At 43.0% G+C, this 17,934-nt stretch overlaps 1 protein-coding gene across 1 annotated transcript in view; it reads right to left on the bottom strand.

The window, feature by feature from the left end:
* Positions 1–17,934, bottom strand: part of gfra4a (GDNF family receptor alpha 4a) — a 184,991-nt gene that overhangs the window by 46,734 nt on the left and 120,323 nt on the right. The window contains exons 2-3 of the mRNA XM_084045749.1: positions 1,934–2,215; positions 523–603 (exon numbers count right to left, since the gene is read on the bottom strand). Coding sequence (XP_083901875.1) covers positions 523–603; positions 1,934–2,215 — 363 coding nt within the window. The remainder of the gene's footprint in view (positions 1–522; positions 604–1,933; positions 2,216–17,934) is intronic.

Genomic DNA, 17,934 nt, shown 5'->3' on the forward strand with positions numbered 1-17,934 from the left:
GAACAATAAGAGCCAGGTGGTCAAATGAATGCATTTCCAGCATACCTGGCTGGCACCTACATTTGTTTGCTTTACACAATTGCACGATTTGATGACACATTTTTCTCTATTTAAAGGACCACTTCACCCATTTTCAACCTATCTTCATATAAATGGTCCTCACTAATGCTCAGTATAATATGGTACCATTTTTGTCAACTCACTCTGTGTCTCAGAGGAGGGCTGTGGACAGTTCAGAAACCCGCCTACCAGTGACATCATTCGGTAGGCAGGTTGGTAATTTAATTATTATTTTTTTACTTCTGTGAGAACAATGACCTCTATTATAGCATACAGGAATGGAAAGTCTGCCGTTTCTATTAGCTTACACAAAAATGATACCATCTTATAATTAGTGAGGACCAATTATGGACCAATATGAAGATAGGTTGAAAATGGATGAAGTGGTCCTTAAATCAAAGTAACTACAGTAGGCCCCAGTGCAGAATCCCATTTGTAGCCATGACAACAAGGCATGCTCACCTGCAGCAATGGAGGCCAGGCGCACATAGTCCGATGCCCTCTCCTCTGGCTCATAGGGGTAGTTCTCTACTAGGTTGAGTCCTGTCAACAAAGATAAGATATTGATTGAGTATTTAGACATACATTTTTCAGCTGTTTAATGTTTTCCAGTGCCCCTCTGTCACACAAATTGATTCCAGAGGCACAGAAGACCATTTTGACAAACAAGTTGGAGGAGATAGTGCTTAAGTTATGTTTCATTGCACGACATCGGCATGTGACGAAAACAGCAGACCTACAAGCTCACAACGCGGCACATGCGCAACGTGATTATAAGTGGGCTATTTTCATCGAGCGATGCCGTCGTGCGACAAAGTATGAATCAGGCTTAATCCTCCACCTCAAAGCCGTGCTCTGAGACACTGTCAGTCACTGTATCTCACTTTCGTTTTTACTTTCACCTTCGACTTTGCAAGAATAGACCATTCGTTGTTTGGTGAGAAATGAGGAGGAAATGCAGGAAGTGAAATTGGCTGGAAGGGGGATTTAGTATGATATCCCACACTTGTCTGTGGCCACGGTGTCACTTTTTTATGTAGGTGTTCACCTTGTTTCACAACACAACATATAAGCAGGTCCTTAGTCTTGGGGGAAAAGCCAGTGGCTATGTGACTTTAGAAAAAAACTGCATACTCCCGCACACCGAAGCTGAAAATAAAGCAGAGGAAAGTGTGCGGGGGTATGCATTTTTTATTATTTTTTCTTATCTAAGGGGATTTGCTCTCAGCACCACACACATTTGTGAGAGTGTTGAGCTCTCCTTAGGTGCTATGCGACTCCCATCTTTAATACCAGGGATATTTTCCTAATGCTGAATGTTTGCTGCCTGATTGAACATTGTGAACAAGGAATCATGAATATATAAATATGTACAGAGTGTACAGTTCAATAGTTCTCAATGGGAACCCAGAGGGAATCCAGAATACTGCTCGTTTTCTTTCTAGTTATCGGGGACTCAATTAGATCCAACTGGGACACTGGATGACTGAGAGGTTTTTGAGGGTAGAAATGACAACTCACAAAAGTCTGGTTGCCCCACCCTAAAGAAGAAAAGCAGTAGTATTGTCTATTACAGTGGTACAGTGGAGCTCGAAGTGGAGTTCGGGTACCCCCAGGGGTCCTTGAGGTGTTTCCAGGGGGTCCCCGGCAAAATGATTGATAGAAACCTAATGGACCCTTACAGGTCTGTAACTCTTATGTTATGGGGGGTCTGTGGCCTAATGCATACAAAACTGGGGGTCCTTGAAATGAAAAGGTTTGAGAACCACTGGTCTATTGCAGGCCGAGTGAGGTCCTGGTGTGCCTGTGTGTGTGTGTACCACCCGTGCCATGCACTTTGTCTAATGTGCCGTTTCTGATTCGATCGTCTCACCGTGCAGCACCGACTGGTGAAGGCTCCAGTAAATGCTCAGGCAGTTCTTCTCCCTCTTCATGCCTCGTTTACATTGGCAGCCATGCAGTGGGGTGGACATGAGAGCCATCATGGCGTTCTCGCACTGGTTGCGGGCCCCGGGCCCCAGCTTCACGCTGCCGTCTCCCGCCACACACTGCCGCAGGGTGCGGAGGCGCGGGCTGCAGGTATCGTCGCTGGAGCAGGTGTCCCCGGCGCGCAGGCAGTCCTCCCCGCCCGCTGTGAGGGCCACGCGTGGGACCCCTGTGGAGCAAATCATGAACACACATTCAATAGTCGAGAAAGTGGATCGCTTAGTGCCAGCTTCGTATTTTTGGTATTCTTTTTATGTGATAGTACAATTACACAAAAGTTTAATTTCCTGGAAGATGATAAAGGCTTTGTTCAACACAGTCGTTGTGAAAGGGGTGGCAGGTGGCCTGGAGCTAGGAAGGTTGCCCAGTAACTGGGACAGTACATTCTATAGCAATTACTCATTTGTGACAGCACACTTTATTGTCACTTTTTAACACAAATACTGTATATGCTACTCAATAATAACAGATGATGTTACTTTAAAAAATATTACTGTCTGGGTAGTGTAACATATTACCTATACTTTTGCATTACTAATCCTACAGGGCAATACATGAAAATGGCACTTTGTATAATAAGTAGCCCACAGTAGATCACATACCACCTGTAAATCCCCACAATGAAAACAAAACAGTAATCCTTGGTTTACCCTTAAGAGAAAAGAAAAGAAAAGAAATCCTCCACTTAGGATTACCCATAGCGCCACAATGAAAATTAGGAAAACAGAATGAATTAAAACAAATGAATTAAAACAATGCCAGTCAATTTCAAAGGAAAACAAAGTGCCCTTCTTCCTCTCAAACTAATTTCACAAACAAAAACATAAAATACTTCCCCGCTGCAGGCTGTCAGTACTCACAACCGGTTTAGTAGAGATGGGAATGATGTGTGTCTGGAGAATTCATTAATATATGTGGCTGAACATATAACAAACACTTCATTCTAACACATGTATGCTGAGAATGAAGTCACCATCACTTCTGTCACTGCTTGAGCACCTGACTATGACAAAAAAAAGTCACTTGTAATAAATGTGAGTGGTGTAATCCCTATAGAATTTGAAATGAAGAGAATTTTGACATGGAATATCAGGTTTTGTCAGTCACCAGCGGTGAAAAATCAGAGTACATCTGCTTCTCAGCTACAGGCTACAGCTCTCACTCATTGAGACATGATGCAGAAAAACCTGGTGAAGTCGTTCAATGGATGCTGGATGAAAGTTTTGCCAAGCATTGGCAGACACACTGAAATTCCTTTGGACATATTCCTTGTCAATCTGTCAAGGCGTGCAGATAAAATTCTTCTCATTTGTTTCACTCTAATCTGTCAGGTGCATCTCTTGGTTGCACCAGGACAGCAAGCAAGATGAAATGAAAAAGATGAAAATAACACATACATTGTAAGAAAGTATTCTTGTACTTTCGTAAAATATGTGTGTGTAGTTTTGGGGCGAAACTCATTCATGCTACTTTTCAAAACTCTGGTTGTCATTACTGTCATTAATTGCCAGTGTTGGGGGTAACGTGTTACAGTACGGCTGTTCCAGTATAATATGTAATACTTTTAGCAGTAACAAATAATATAATGCGTTCATTCACACGGTTCCACCACCATAAAAAACTGTCTAACAAATAAATTCCTGTTATTGAAATTCGATTGGCTGAGATAGCTGCAGAGTCAGAGTCCATGTTTTCGAGATGGGTTAGAGCATTTCCTCTTATATTGGGTGGATGCCGGTGCCAGTAGTAGTATCTGGCCAATGCTGGGGGAACCTGACTGAGAACTGGCCTGCATTTCCACTGACTTGAGAGCTGAGTCGCATGAGTGAGTATGTACAGTATAGTAGCGCACAATGTAACCTGCGTCATACACAAAGCAAAGTATGTTTTCAAGTGCTGCTACTAGCCATGAGAATATACTGTCAGTCAGCTAATTCATTGTATTTGCACAATTCAAAAGAATGTCACAGACAAAGATTATCATTCCCGTGCTCTACTCTCTTTTTTTCCTGTCTCTGTAATATGTAAATAAAAAGCAGAAACACATTGGATACATTCTATTAAAAAAACACACAAACAAAACAAAAAAACAACAACTTGACAAGCACAGTGGGAGATTTTCCACCAGATCTGTCAATAGGAGATGGATATGATAAATGCTCGCTGTTGTTGTTGTTGTTGTTGTTGTTGTTGTTGTTGTTGTTGTTGTGGGGTATTTGGGCTGTTGGGGGATGCCATTGAGAGAAAACAGCTGCCACTCCAATACTGAGTTCATCTCTGTCTCAATCCTGACAGGTGGTACTTAGTGAAGCACTCAAGAACCCATGTGTTCAGTGCTCAATGTTCTCATGACAAGTGAACTCAAATGAGACAATCCACACCAATCAAGTGAGAACATCTGCTTTAAACAATAAATTAATTAGTTAATTAATGCATGCATATATAATAAATAACATTATACTAACATTCAATGCTTGTAAATAAATATTTTCAATGGACACTTTTTGCAGCATGTGCGTTGTTCAAGCCTGTTGGTATGGAGTATGGTGTGTGTATTTTTGGAGGAGAAATTGGAGAGAAAAGTGAAAACCCCAGGTTTTTGGCATCCTTGGGCTTGGAGCGGGCTGCAGCCTCAGTGCCCTATTTTGAGGACGTTAATTAAATTAAAGGGTCTACACCATGAATTTTAACTTTTTCTTCATTTTTGTGTGTTTTTGGTCTCCCCCACCTCTCTTCTGTTCCAACAAATACCCGAAATAAATTTGTTTTAATTTTTTTTTTTTTTTTTGTATTTTTTTTTTTTACTTTTTCCACACAGAACCAGGACATAGCATGCATACAAACTGGCTCAATAGCGCCCCGTGCCAAACAGGACAATGTGGTATTGCAGGTGAAAGTGCTTTATAAGCCAGAGAGAAGATAGTTGGAATGAGTATATCTGAGGCTTGATTTAGGCTCAAACCTTTTGAAAAACGTTTGAGGGACATAAACAATATGATATTAAATATTATTATTATTTTTTAAATTCATGGTGTAGCTCCTTTAACTAATGCTCTTAAACTCTTCATCATTTTTTTTCAGCCCTAATGCTGTCATTTTGCTGCCTCAATCACCTGTCAATTTGCGCCAGTGCAACAGAGAAGACCAGGTCAAAGCTGGTCTTAAGGTGGAGCACAAAGTCTGTGGGGAAGATGCGCTCTGATAGTGCAACACCACACCTCATTTCAAGATCAACACACCTCCAAGCGCAAACTTGGCGCATGGCGCTGTGGTGGCGCACGGCGCTGTGGTATCTAGAAATTCTAGAGCGCAAAGCAGTTGCAGGTGGGGAAGATATGATAGCACCAGCGCAAGAAAATCTGCTAAAATCTGTTCTAGCGCCTAGTGCCAGTCGCAGAAGATAGGGCCCTCAGTGTACATCGGCAAGTGGAAATTTTATTCTGGTGCAGCTAATCCAAGGTGGAGGTTTGATATTTGTCTGAGAAATTAAGCAGCACTCGAGATTGCAGTAGATAACCATTTGCCCAGAAACAGGGTGGCGACAACACAGCGGCAGTTCAAAGAACAGACAGTCAAAAGCAATTACAGGGAATCAGCCACCTTGTCATTCAAATTTGTTCCATCTTAAACGCCCCCACTGTTTATCCCACAGAGGTAAATAATCTGTTTTGAGCTCCCCCTCTCTCTGTTTTTCTCACTCTGGTTCTATATCCCCCTCTACGCCTCTCACACACACACACGCACGCACGCACACGCACACACACACACACACACACACACACACACACACACACACACACACACACACACACACACACACACACACCACTTGAAATATCACATACAAACTAGAAAAAGTGCTCCTCGGAGCACAAGTCTCCGCAAGGTCAGGTAGGTTATTATCGCCTCCTGGTGGCGCTATAATAGGCCAATGTGAAAAGGGTGCCATTTCTTCTTAGGCCTTGCACGGCAATCGGACACTGCATTCATGATTTGAGGCATTTTGTTCCAAAAATGTGGTTTGCTAAATTAGACCAGCTGGTGGCGCTATAACTTTTCCTTGGCCTGTAATTTCTTCCTGGGCCAAGTGGGAATCTCCGTGGAAAATTGCACGGAAAGTGCATGCTGCGTTCATGATTTGAGGCATTTTGTTCAAAATGAACCAATTCTGCAAACTTTGGAAGCCAATCTTAGCCAATCAGGATGGAATATGGAAAATCGGACAGATCCGTGTTGATCACATGGCTATGGAGATACTGTGTACCGATTTGCATTTTTGGAGAAAATCTGTAGGAGTAATATCAAAAAATGTGTTTTGAAAAAGTCGGCCTCATGGTGGTGCTATGACAGGCTGATCTGAAAAATGTGGGGCAGAGGTTCTGTTGTGGTATCCAGGGAGTGTGTGTGCGCAGTTTCACAGCGACCGGGCCAATGGTGGCGGAGATTAGCTGCTCACAGACAGAAGGACGGACGGACGGACAGACACACGGATGGACGGACAGGGGGTAAAACATACTCTCTCGCCATGCCTTTCGGCTTGGCGGAGACAATAATACAAATGTTTGCAACAAGATTGTACCATATGCATGCACGCACGCACGCACGCACGCACGCACGCACGCACGCACGCACGCACGCACGCACGCACGCACGCACATATATACACATGCATATGCACACACAATTACTGCATGTGAAATGTTACGACGGTTATCATAAACATTTCAAATAAAATGTAGTCTGTAGAAAAGATTTCTTTGAACAATAACTGCTCCTCCTTGCTGGTACTGTATGTGCATATAGGCTCCTTGCAGGAAAACATGATGGAAATTAAAGGCCAATACTGCCTGTGATGCAGCACTCTAATTCATTCTCCGAACCACTAATTCCATTCCTTAGGACGGACTGCATTTATATAAATGGTAAATGGACTGCATTTATATAGTGCCTTTCTTCAAAGGGCTTTACAATGTATTTCACATCCACCCATTCACACACTGACAGCAGAGGAAACCGTGCAAGGCGAGTTCAGTGTCTTGCTCAAGGACACTAGGCCAGGAGGAACCAGGAACCTAGCGACATCAAGGCGGCCACTCTACCTCCTGAGCCTTAGAAAGTTAATAGTCATGGAAAACAAAATTGGGCATCTGTGCTTGCTGTACTCGACCTCGAGACTAAGGCGGTTATACTGTATGTGTGTGTATTGGGGAAGTTTCATTATCCTTGAGTCATATCAAAAACAAGCGTGGATGAGGAAACATTTCTCTTATTTCCTGAATAACACACTCTCCTTGTAAATACTCCCTTCCCCTCCCCCTCTCTCTCTCTCTCTCTCTCTCTCTCTCTCTCTCTCTCTCTCTCTCTCTCTCTCTCTCTCTCTCTCTCTCTCTCTCTCTCTCTCTCTCTCTCTCTCTCTCTCTCTCTCTCTCTCTCTCTCTCTCTCTCTCTCTCTCTGAACGATCAAGCTCTGGTCTGACATCAAACAACCCGAACCTTCCACCCTCTATCTTTAATTAGACACATTTTATTGAGTCTCGTTTGCGGTATATTAAAAGTATTTCATATTGAATAAATATGCCTCTGGCTTCTCTGATATATTACCAAATGGTGTTAAGAATTCATTCCCATATTCTTTCATCAAATGTACAACCTAAGTATTTTCCCCATATCATCCTGGCTTTTACAACCATTGTTATTTATCCAAGGACATATCTCATGCCGCTTTCATGCTTATGAAACATTGTTGGTAGTTGTAGGTAATACTCTAATGTTTTTTTTTCTTGATGGAAGAGAACGTTTTCTTAAATACAGAGTCTAATCTGTAAATTATTTCCAGAGACAGCCATGTCCCAGACTGAATGTTTCCCTCATTAGGATATGGCCCTTCCTCTTTGAATACACCAGGTAATTTAGTATTCTGATAACATTTCTTAACCACTGATTCTAATAAAGTGTCTATTTTCTTTTCGGGGACCATATGGCCACGTTTTTTTGTTGTTATTATTAGAGAGAGATTTCTTTATGTACTTCTTGCCAGACTATCTTTGAATGTACTAGAATGGGAATCATCCTATCATTTTTCAAAAGTTTGTTCCTGTTCGGTAAGATCCAATCCAACTGAGAATTTGTTCAGTCTTAGTATTTGGCAAGCTCAGCCATTTCAAAGGACATGCTGTAACATTTTATGTTTGGTAATGATAAGCCTCTCTCTTCTTTTGCTACAGAGCTTGTCCATGTGAACTCTAAGCTTTCTTCCATCATATTTCTTAGCAGTAATTGTTGTGGAATGCATATTGGTATAATATCAGTTAAATAATTTATCTGGTGGGACTATAAAGCCATCTTTATTGCGTTCACTTTCTCCCATAATGTCAAGCATAACTTACTCTAATTATCCAGAAAAAATGTAAAGGTAGTAGCGTCTGTGTGTGTACGCACATGTGTGTGTCTACTGTATATCTGTACCTCTGTGCGTGCGTGCGTGTGTGCGTGCGTGCGTGTGTGCGTGCGTGCGTGCGTGCGTAAAGTTTAAGCTCTATATTCTAGTAATAGTAATTACAGAGTGTTTGTTCAATAACATGAGTGTCTCCCTATCTATCCAGCTCTTTAATAAACAGAAAATATGGTGGATTGACAATTTCATCCAATCAGGCGAGAGAACCCAGTTATAAGCTTCGAGTTAGTTTTCTAGTTCCAATTTCTTCACTTCCAATTTAACTTGTTTATCCTGTATCAGGTATGGGTTCTCTCTCCTGATTGGATAAATGGATAAAATAAGTATCCTGATGTGAAAATACATTTTTACTTTACTAAAGAGCTGGAGAGACAGGGTGACTGACCAAACACTCTATAGCAATGATTATTATGGGAATGTAGAGCTATTTAACACTTATTTTAAGCAAACAATAGCACTTACTGCACCTTTAAGTGTATTTCTTAGTGTTTCCATAATATCGGTAATAATCTATTTATCTGGGTTCAGTTATGACAGTTCTACCCACACATATTTGATACCTTTTGACAACCATTACAAATCAAATGCAGATAGTTTAGTAGTAGTAGTTTAGTAGTAACAACTTTGTAACATCGGCATAGCGTCTGATTTGTACCATTTCGTTTTGTAACAAGATACTTTGGAATATGCTTCAATAATTCACAACAGTACTGATACAGAGTGTAGAAAGTCTCGACTCAGAACCAAAATGTCATCAGCATTAAGAAATGATGTGTGTTCCCTGCGCCTCCAATGATTCCTTTAATCATCCTCTCTAATCAATATGGTTCGAGGAAAAATGTGAAAAGCGGACTAAGACAGCATCCTTGTTGAGTTGATCTGGATATATTACAGAATGGAGATTTTATCCTATTAGTGAAAACCTCAGCCCCAGGGCATGAATATAGAACTTTTATGTATTTACAGAAACCATCCCCAAACCAAAATTCTGAGAGTGCAGCAAGAAAGAAACCCCCTACTAAACCTCTTCCTATCAAATGCTTTTTGGGCTGAGAAAGGCCATGGGTTGGTTCTATTCATCCACATAAGATGTAATAGTCCTCTGAAAATACAGTTTGATACAGTTTGTAATGCACAAACTGTGCTCTGTTGTGTCAGACTTAATTATTGACACTACATTCTCCACTCTGTTCAAAGTAACGCCAACCGCAGCAATTTCTGCAAAGAGGTCCTCAATACAAGACTTCTGGCTTGCTTCTAATCTGGGCTAACAGGGTTAGCTTCCATAATGTTGGTGGTTCATTTCGAGCCCTAACGTGTATTATTCTGCATAACTTTTGACTGGATACAAATTCCAATTACTTGTGTCAACCAGTGAACATTTACAGAGGATTATTATTATAGTGAAGTTGCACACATTTGTCGGTGGAATCTAAGCATAATAAAGTGCTGCCATTCCATAGGTCTTCCCCACATGACTCCATTTATTTTACCTTTCTCTCATATATCAGAATTAATTCATGTATTACATTGCAATGAAATTGAGCAACTCAATGAGCAGCTCTTAAAAGGTATACATTTATAGTCTAACTTTTGGTGTGAGTTGAATATTCACATTTTTGGTGTGAATATTCAAAGGAAGAGTTGTGAATTTAGTTGACCAACCGTGTGGTCCTAAGAGTCTCCCTCTAACTAAGGGGTGGTGATGTCTCAGTTGAGTCGCGGGCGCACACCAGGCAGTATCACACGACAAGTTCTGAAGTTTATTACACACATAGAGAATATATATCTCTGCTGGCCAGCTATGTCCAAAATATTATGTTTTTAGAACAACACAATACTGCCTCATCAGTATTGGTACGGTGGAGTTACTGTAGGTGGTTTGACCGACAGTTTGAGGATCCATCCAATGGAGTTAGGAGGTTTAGTCAGAAGCGCTTTCTTAATACTTTTCATTGGTTCAATATTTGTAAAACCCACACACACACACATAAAGGGTGTTCAATAGCACTTAAATAAATAAAATAGTTGAAAAATGGAGCTGGTTTCTGCCCGACAGCGACAAAATATAGTATTCGACACATGACCAGACGTGACCAGAAGATATGAGACAAGGAAAAGAACAGAATGAGCAGCAATATAACATGCATCTCGTGTCATTGAGTACAGACGTCACGTCAGTCTATCTGATCAAGTAGTTGATTGTCATGGCGTCAAATGTATCAGTATGTGCTTGCGCAGATGAGAGTGATTCAGCACATGTATGTACCGAGTCAAGTAGATAAAGGTCAGTCTAATCATAACAGGAAGCATAAGCTATGTGACCAGAGCTTTTATCCAAAGTGCTTTAAGGCACCATTAGTGCACAGTGCACATAATAAGCATACACTGATGTATATTTCCCTCGTGCTGGTGATAGCAGAGTGGCATCTTTTACCAAAAGTGCATGAATAAATGCATGGGGAAAGCATACAATGTGCACTACACACTGCGAAACATGGACAACCTTGATTGATGACACAGTTTGAGAAGTTTACATTACAGGAAACTACAGTAAGGCTCGTCTAACTCTGATGCCTGAGGCACTTGTAGATGGAAGGTGCTTGCAACTGCAATTTCTATAAACCATGTGTAAACATTATTTGAAAAATGACCCTACAACCATGTTGGAGGTATTGATAAATCTTAAAGTATTTAGCTTGGTAACTAGGCAGGCAGATTTGCAGACAGACAGACAGGCAGACAGACAGACAGACAGACAGGCAGACAGACAGACAGGCAGGCAGGCAGGCAGGCAGGCAGGCAGGCAGGCAGGCAGGCAGACAGACAGACAGACAGACAGACAGACAGACAGACAGACAGACAGACAGACAGACAGACAGACAGACAGACAGAGAGACAGCCAGACAGACAGACAAGATTGTACCTTTGTACAATCTCAGAGTACAGACTGATAGATAGATAGATAGATAGGTATAGGTAGATAGATAGATAGATAGATAGATAGATAGATAGATAGATAGATAGATAGATAGATAGATATGTAAGGATAAACTCTTTCTCTCAAACCTTTCAGGTTCCTCTCTCTGAACATGAAACTCTAATCCCTCACGGGACAGAAACTCCCAACACCATTACACAGCAATCAGAGTCCACATCCATGCCTGACAGCTGCCGAGAGGAGGAGAGGTGAGAGAACAGAGAGGTGGAGGGGATGGGATGGTAGAGGCGTGGTGGAGGAGGTGAGATGATGTCTTACAAAGATGACACTGTTCCAGACCAACAGAACAACTGGTTGTCAGCAAGATGTCCTATTATTCTACAATTCCTCTCATTATGCCGCTCTATTGTTTGGGTTTCATTACTGTGACACTGTGTGGCACAGGCAGGGGGGGTAAATGAACAGGTATTCTCCTCCCAAACTTGACAAGGACAAAAGTAGCCACGGAGAAACTTGTGAAAGGAAGGTTTCCGGTTCAAATCCCCAGACAGACCCGCTGGCGCCCAAAGTAGATTAAAAACTGCTCTCCTCTGTGTCAGCAACTCTCAATGTGGTGCCCGTGAGTGAGGTAACACCCGATTGCTCCGGTAAAGCTGCTCAGTGGCCAACGGTAGAGGACTAAAGCTGTGTACAGAAAAATCCATAGTGTTAATCTATCCCTTCGTAACTCTGATAATGTACAGATGTAGCCAAATGGACCTGCACGGGTCCATTTGGTTACATTCGTACAATCTCAGAGTTAAATGAACACTCAGGACTATACAGTGTACCCGGCAGATCCCAGGTGTGAAATGTGCCTAATAACAGCCTTAGTGTGAACAAGGGTGTAACTGTAAAAGAACATCTGTGCTCCGCTGACTTTCCCTGATTAAATGAAGGTTTTGAAAAGGAGCAGTGACACAATAAAGACTGCAATAATGTTTTGATTTGTTTGGAGTAAAACAAATAACAGGTATTATAACTAACAAACTGGTTGACAATTTGACTGGTTAACAACAGCATTTAAACGCTACGGTTTGGTTCACTAATGATGTCAAAGTACACAGTTTAATCCTCAGTGTTAGCAGCTCTCTAGTCTCGTGCAGTCAGGCGATCAGAGATCTCCGTCCACTGATACGTGAGGGATCTAAATTCATTGAACTTGGATGGCGGAGAAAACCATAGCTAACAAACCTATACCCACTGCTTTGATGATACCATTCCAATATGAAGGACCACCCTATGTCTTTGCATTTGGTCTGCGATGCTGTTAGTTTTTACTGACTAGTAGCTCTCTGGTGAAATATGTTTTTCTGTACTACTACTACTGTTGTATGACGACAATGATGTGCCCCCCCCATCCTCTGGGGATGTTGTACAACAAACTGTGACAGGAAGTACACACACACACACACACACACACACACACACACACACACACACACACACACACACACACACACACACACACACACACACACACACACACACACACACACACACACACACACACACACACACACACACACACACACAGCTTCACTCTCCTTCCCACGCACACACACCCCTCTTCCTCCTCTATCTCATGCATGCACAGATGCACACAAAACTCCATAATGCTCACACACCGAAACAGTCTCCCTCTCTGCCTCTATCTGTTCTCGCGAATGCGCACATCCATCTCAAAAGAAAGTCACACACACACACACACACACACACACACACACACACACACACACACACGTGTGCGCACGTCTCGCCTCAGAGAGGCAGTAGCCCTGAACATGGCCTGTGTTGCCGTCTACTGACAGGCCTGGTCAGCAGGGAGCCACGTTTCACCTCAGCTGGAACACTTCACTGCTCCATCCTGCCTTTGACTGGGTGAGTGAGAGAGTGAGACAGACAGAGAGAGAGACACACACACACACACACACACACACACACACACACACACACACACACACACACACACACACACACACACACACACACACACACAGAGTGTGAGAGATAGAGAGAAAGACAGAGACAGACAGAGTAAGAGATAGAGTGAGAGATAAATAGATAGAGTGAGAGATAGATAGATAGAGTGAGAGATAGATAGATAGAGTGAGAGATAGATAGATAGATAGATAGAGTGTGAGATACAGACAGAGAGAGAGAGGGGAGAGAGAAAGAGAAAGAGAGACAGACAGACAGACAGACAGACAGACAGACAGACAGACAGACAGACAGACAGACAGACATAGAGAGAGAGACAGAGAGAGAGAGAGAGAGAGAGAGAGAGAGAGAGAGAGAGAGAGAGAGAAAGAGAGTGTTGTGTTGTGAATGATAATCTGTGATAGTCTTTCCATCCATCCGGTACAGTATATATTATAGTGTGTGTGTGTGTGTGTGTGTGTGTGTGTGTGTGTGTGTGTGTGTGTGTGTGTGTGTGTGTGTGTGTGTGTGTGTATGGAGGTTCTGAAACCATCTTTCTCTCTGCCGCAGTAGTCTACATGTACCAGCTGTGCTCAAAATTATTCAACCCCCCCTGTAAATTGGGTTTATTGGCTAAAATCACAAACCGTCAATTGAAATAAATAATTAAATCATACAAGAACAATGTAAATAGCTCAACAAAAGTAATATTTGCAGCATTCTTTCCCAAATTCAATGCTAAATGTCACTTTCAATGAATACAGCAGTTGTAAAATTATTCAACCCCTGCCTTAAGCACACCTGAAAACACCTGTAATCAATGCAATCAACTAATCAAGGGCTTAAATAGTTGCCTCAGATGTGCTTGAGATAGGAGAGGTCAAAAACCTGGCCTGACAAGAGGTTTGTTGACTTGTTGATTTGGATTGCATGTTAGAAACATGGTGAAGTCTAAAGAATGGTCAGAAAAGGTCAGAGTAGAGATTGTTGCTTTGCACAAACAAGGAAAAGGATATAAAACAATTGCAAAGGCACTGAATGTACCTAAAAGTACGGCTTTGAGCATAGTTCACAAGTTCAAAGCTAAAGGAACAGTGGCAACACTACCTGGACGTGGCAGAAAGAGGAAGATATCCGCGGCTGCCACCAGATTCTTGAGGAGGCGGGTGGTCAAAAACCCTCGAGTGACTGCAAAAGACCTGCAGCAAGACTTAGCGGCAGCGGGCACTTCGGTTTCAACTGCTACAGTAAGGCGCTCACTAAACGCTGAAGGGCTCCATGCCCGAACTCCAAGACGTACTCCACTACTGACCCAAAAGCATAAAAAAGGCCGACTCCACTATGCTCAAAACCATATAAATAAACCACAGAGGTTTTGGAATTCTGTTCTCTGGAGCGATGAAACAAAACTGGAACCTTTTGGGCCTATGGATCAACGGTACGTCTGGAGGAAGAAGAATGAAGCACACGCTGAAAAGAACACCTTGCCTACAGTCAAGCACGGGGGTGGTTCAGTGATGCTCTGGGCTGCTTTGCTTCCTCTGGAACTGGAAAGCTTCACCGTGTTGAGGGCAAGATGAATTCAATCAAATATCAGGAAATTCTGGGAGAAAACGCTATGCCATCTGTGAGGAAGCTGAAGCTTGGGCGTCATTGGACCTTCAACAGGACAATGATCCCAAGCATACCTCGAAGTCCACTAAGGCTTGGTTTCAGCAGAAGCCCTGGAAGATTCTGGAGTGGCCATCACAGTCTCCTGACTTGAACCCCATTGAAAATTTATGGTGGGATTTGAAGAAGGCCGTTGCAAAACGCAAACCCAAGAACATTAGGGAGCTGGAAGCCATTGCCTGTGAGGAATGGGCTAAAATTCCTCAGGAACGCTGTCAGAAGCTGGTGTCTGGCTATGCATCACGTTTGGAGCAGGTCCTGAAAGCAAAGGGGGGCTCCACAAAGTACTAAAGGTGTTTCCCATGAAGGGGTTGAATAATTTTGCAACTGCACTATTCCTTGAAAGTGTAATTTTGTGTTGAATTCTGAAAATAAATTTCATAATATTAGTTGTGTTGAGCTATTTAAGTTGCTCTTGTATGATTTCTTTATTGTAAAGAGCTGACAGTTTATGAATTTTGCCAATAAACCTAATTTTCATTGGGGGTTGAATAATTTTGAGCACAGCGGGTATATGCAAGTCTACAGGTGTGTGGGGGTGTGTGTAATCTAATTTTGTCTTTCATTTTGTCCCTAACCCTTTGTCTATGTGAGTCTAATGAAGTGCATGTGTTGGGAATAATAATGCGAGGGTGAGTGCGCCTTTCTCCATCTGTGTGTGTGTGTGTGCATGTGCGTGTATAACCTTGAAACCAAGTCTGTGCGCGCGCGCGCGCACGCACGCACGCACGCACGCACGCACGCACGCGCACACACACACACACACACACACACACACACACACACACACACACACACACACACACACACACACACACACACACACACACACACACACACACACACACACACACACACACACACACACACACACACACACACACACACACGTGTGTGTACTGCTTGTTTGCTCCTGTGTGTCTACCTGTGTACATGTAACCGTGTGTGCATGCGTGTGTGCCCGCGCTAAGGTGACAGCAGAGTGGAAGATGACAGGACAGAGGACACAGTGGAGGCCAGCCTTAGCTGAGAATGCACCAGCAATACCCAGTTATAGCCTATACCCTTTTCCAAGACCCCTCCCAATGTACGGTATGTTTGAACCCACAGGGTACAGGTTCACAAGACAGTTAGGAACGAAAAAGGAAAAAAATAACTGACCTTGAAACCAATGACTGGAGCACTTGGTTCAACAGGGTGGTATTCTGGCAGTAGCAGCAACAGTGCTATAGAGTCATTTCAGCCTTACTCGTTATCGCTAATGTTCTGCACCACAGCTTCCTCACTGAGCTCCAGTGGCGATCACCGTTCACTGAACATGTCCTAATTAATTAATTAATTAATGGCAATGATACAAATGATATAAATGGATGGGGTGGAGGGCAGGCATTCATTCATGATACAGCTCAACGAACCTCAGCGATCACATTGTCACACATACGCACTCGCGCGCGCACACGCGCACACACGCACACACACACACACACACACACACACACACACACACACACACACACACACACACACACACACACACACACACACACACACACACACACACACACACACACACACACACACACACACACAATCCTCTGGAAGTGTGACCCCTTACGAGCAAGGTGAGATGATGTTCTATTATGTGAGGGGAGCTGATTAGGAGACGCACCAGTGGTTTTTCGTTGTGGAATCCTTATCAGGAGTTATGAGAGCGTTGTGCTCTGAGACACCAGGATGAGGTGATAATACGTATTGACAAATTCTCTCCTTTCTGCACTGCACTGCATTTTTGCTCTTTCTCTCTCTCTCTCTCTCTCTCTCTCTCTCTCTCTCTCTCTCTCTCCCTCTCTCTCTCTCTCTCTCTCTCGCTCTCTCCCCACCTCTTCTGTCTCTCTCTCTCTCCCGCTGTCACACTTTCTCAGCACCATCATTTCGCATCAGTAAATTACAGTATCATGATCTCTTGGCTGTACCTCCGAAGAAAAGAAATTCAGCAGGGCCTTTGTGCTGGGGGTTGGGTGCAAACTTGCAAGACCAACTTTGAAATTGAATGCTGGCCTATCTGCCTCCTTTTTGTACTCTTCCATTCCACTGACATTGGCAGTCAGTCAGTGCTGGAATTAATGCGGGTGTGTTCCAGCTAATGTGGCTAGTGAGCCTGAGTGCAGCGCTGTATTATCCTGATGAGGAGCCAGAGGCATGCTTTTAATGAGAAAGAGGGACTTAGCGGCTGACCTGAGCCCAGACAGTACTCGAACACACACGCGCACACAGATAGAGAGGCACGCACGCACGCACGCACGCACGCACGCACGCACGCACGCACGCACGCACGCACGCACGCCACGCACGCACACCGCCCCGACAGAACAAATGACTAGCTTCTCTAGAAGCAGTATGAAGGGAATACTGTATATGGTCGCCAGGTTTGAGATGGCCTCCGGCATCAGTGCTCAGGGCCCTAACTGACCACTTTTAACCTGCCGTCCCTATGTTGGGCACGTCATTATAACGTTGCTGTCGGGCAGAAACCTTTTGCGTTTTTTCGTAAATGAACGCTCTACTTGATCATACTACAGCGTCACACAAAAGTATGAAAAGTAGCAGATCCACAAGCTCGAAACGCTGCGCCAAGCGACACGTTTTGAGCTTGTGGATATGCTACTTTTGATGCTTTTGAATTTGAATCCTGAAAAGTAACCGTTTTGGACATTTTGACATTTCCACACAACAGGGACAATAAGTAAAAATGTTTAAATATTTATTTTTCCTGACAAGCTCACAACGTGTCACAATCCGATGTGTTGTGAGCATGTAGATCGGTTATTTTTGTCGTTCAACAAAGTATGAAATAGGGCTTAAG

The sequence above is a fragment of the Gymnoscopelus microlampas genome (genome assembly GCF_963454915.1).
Source record: "Gymnoscopelus microlampas genome assembly, chromosome: 20".
NCBI classification, from domain to species: Eukaryota; Metazoa; Chordata; class Actinopteri; order Myctophiformes; family Myctophidae; genus Gymnoscopelus; species Gymnoscopelus microlampas.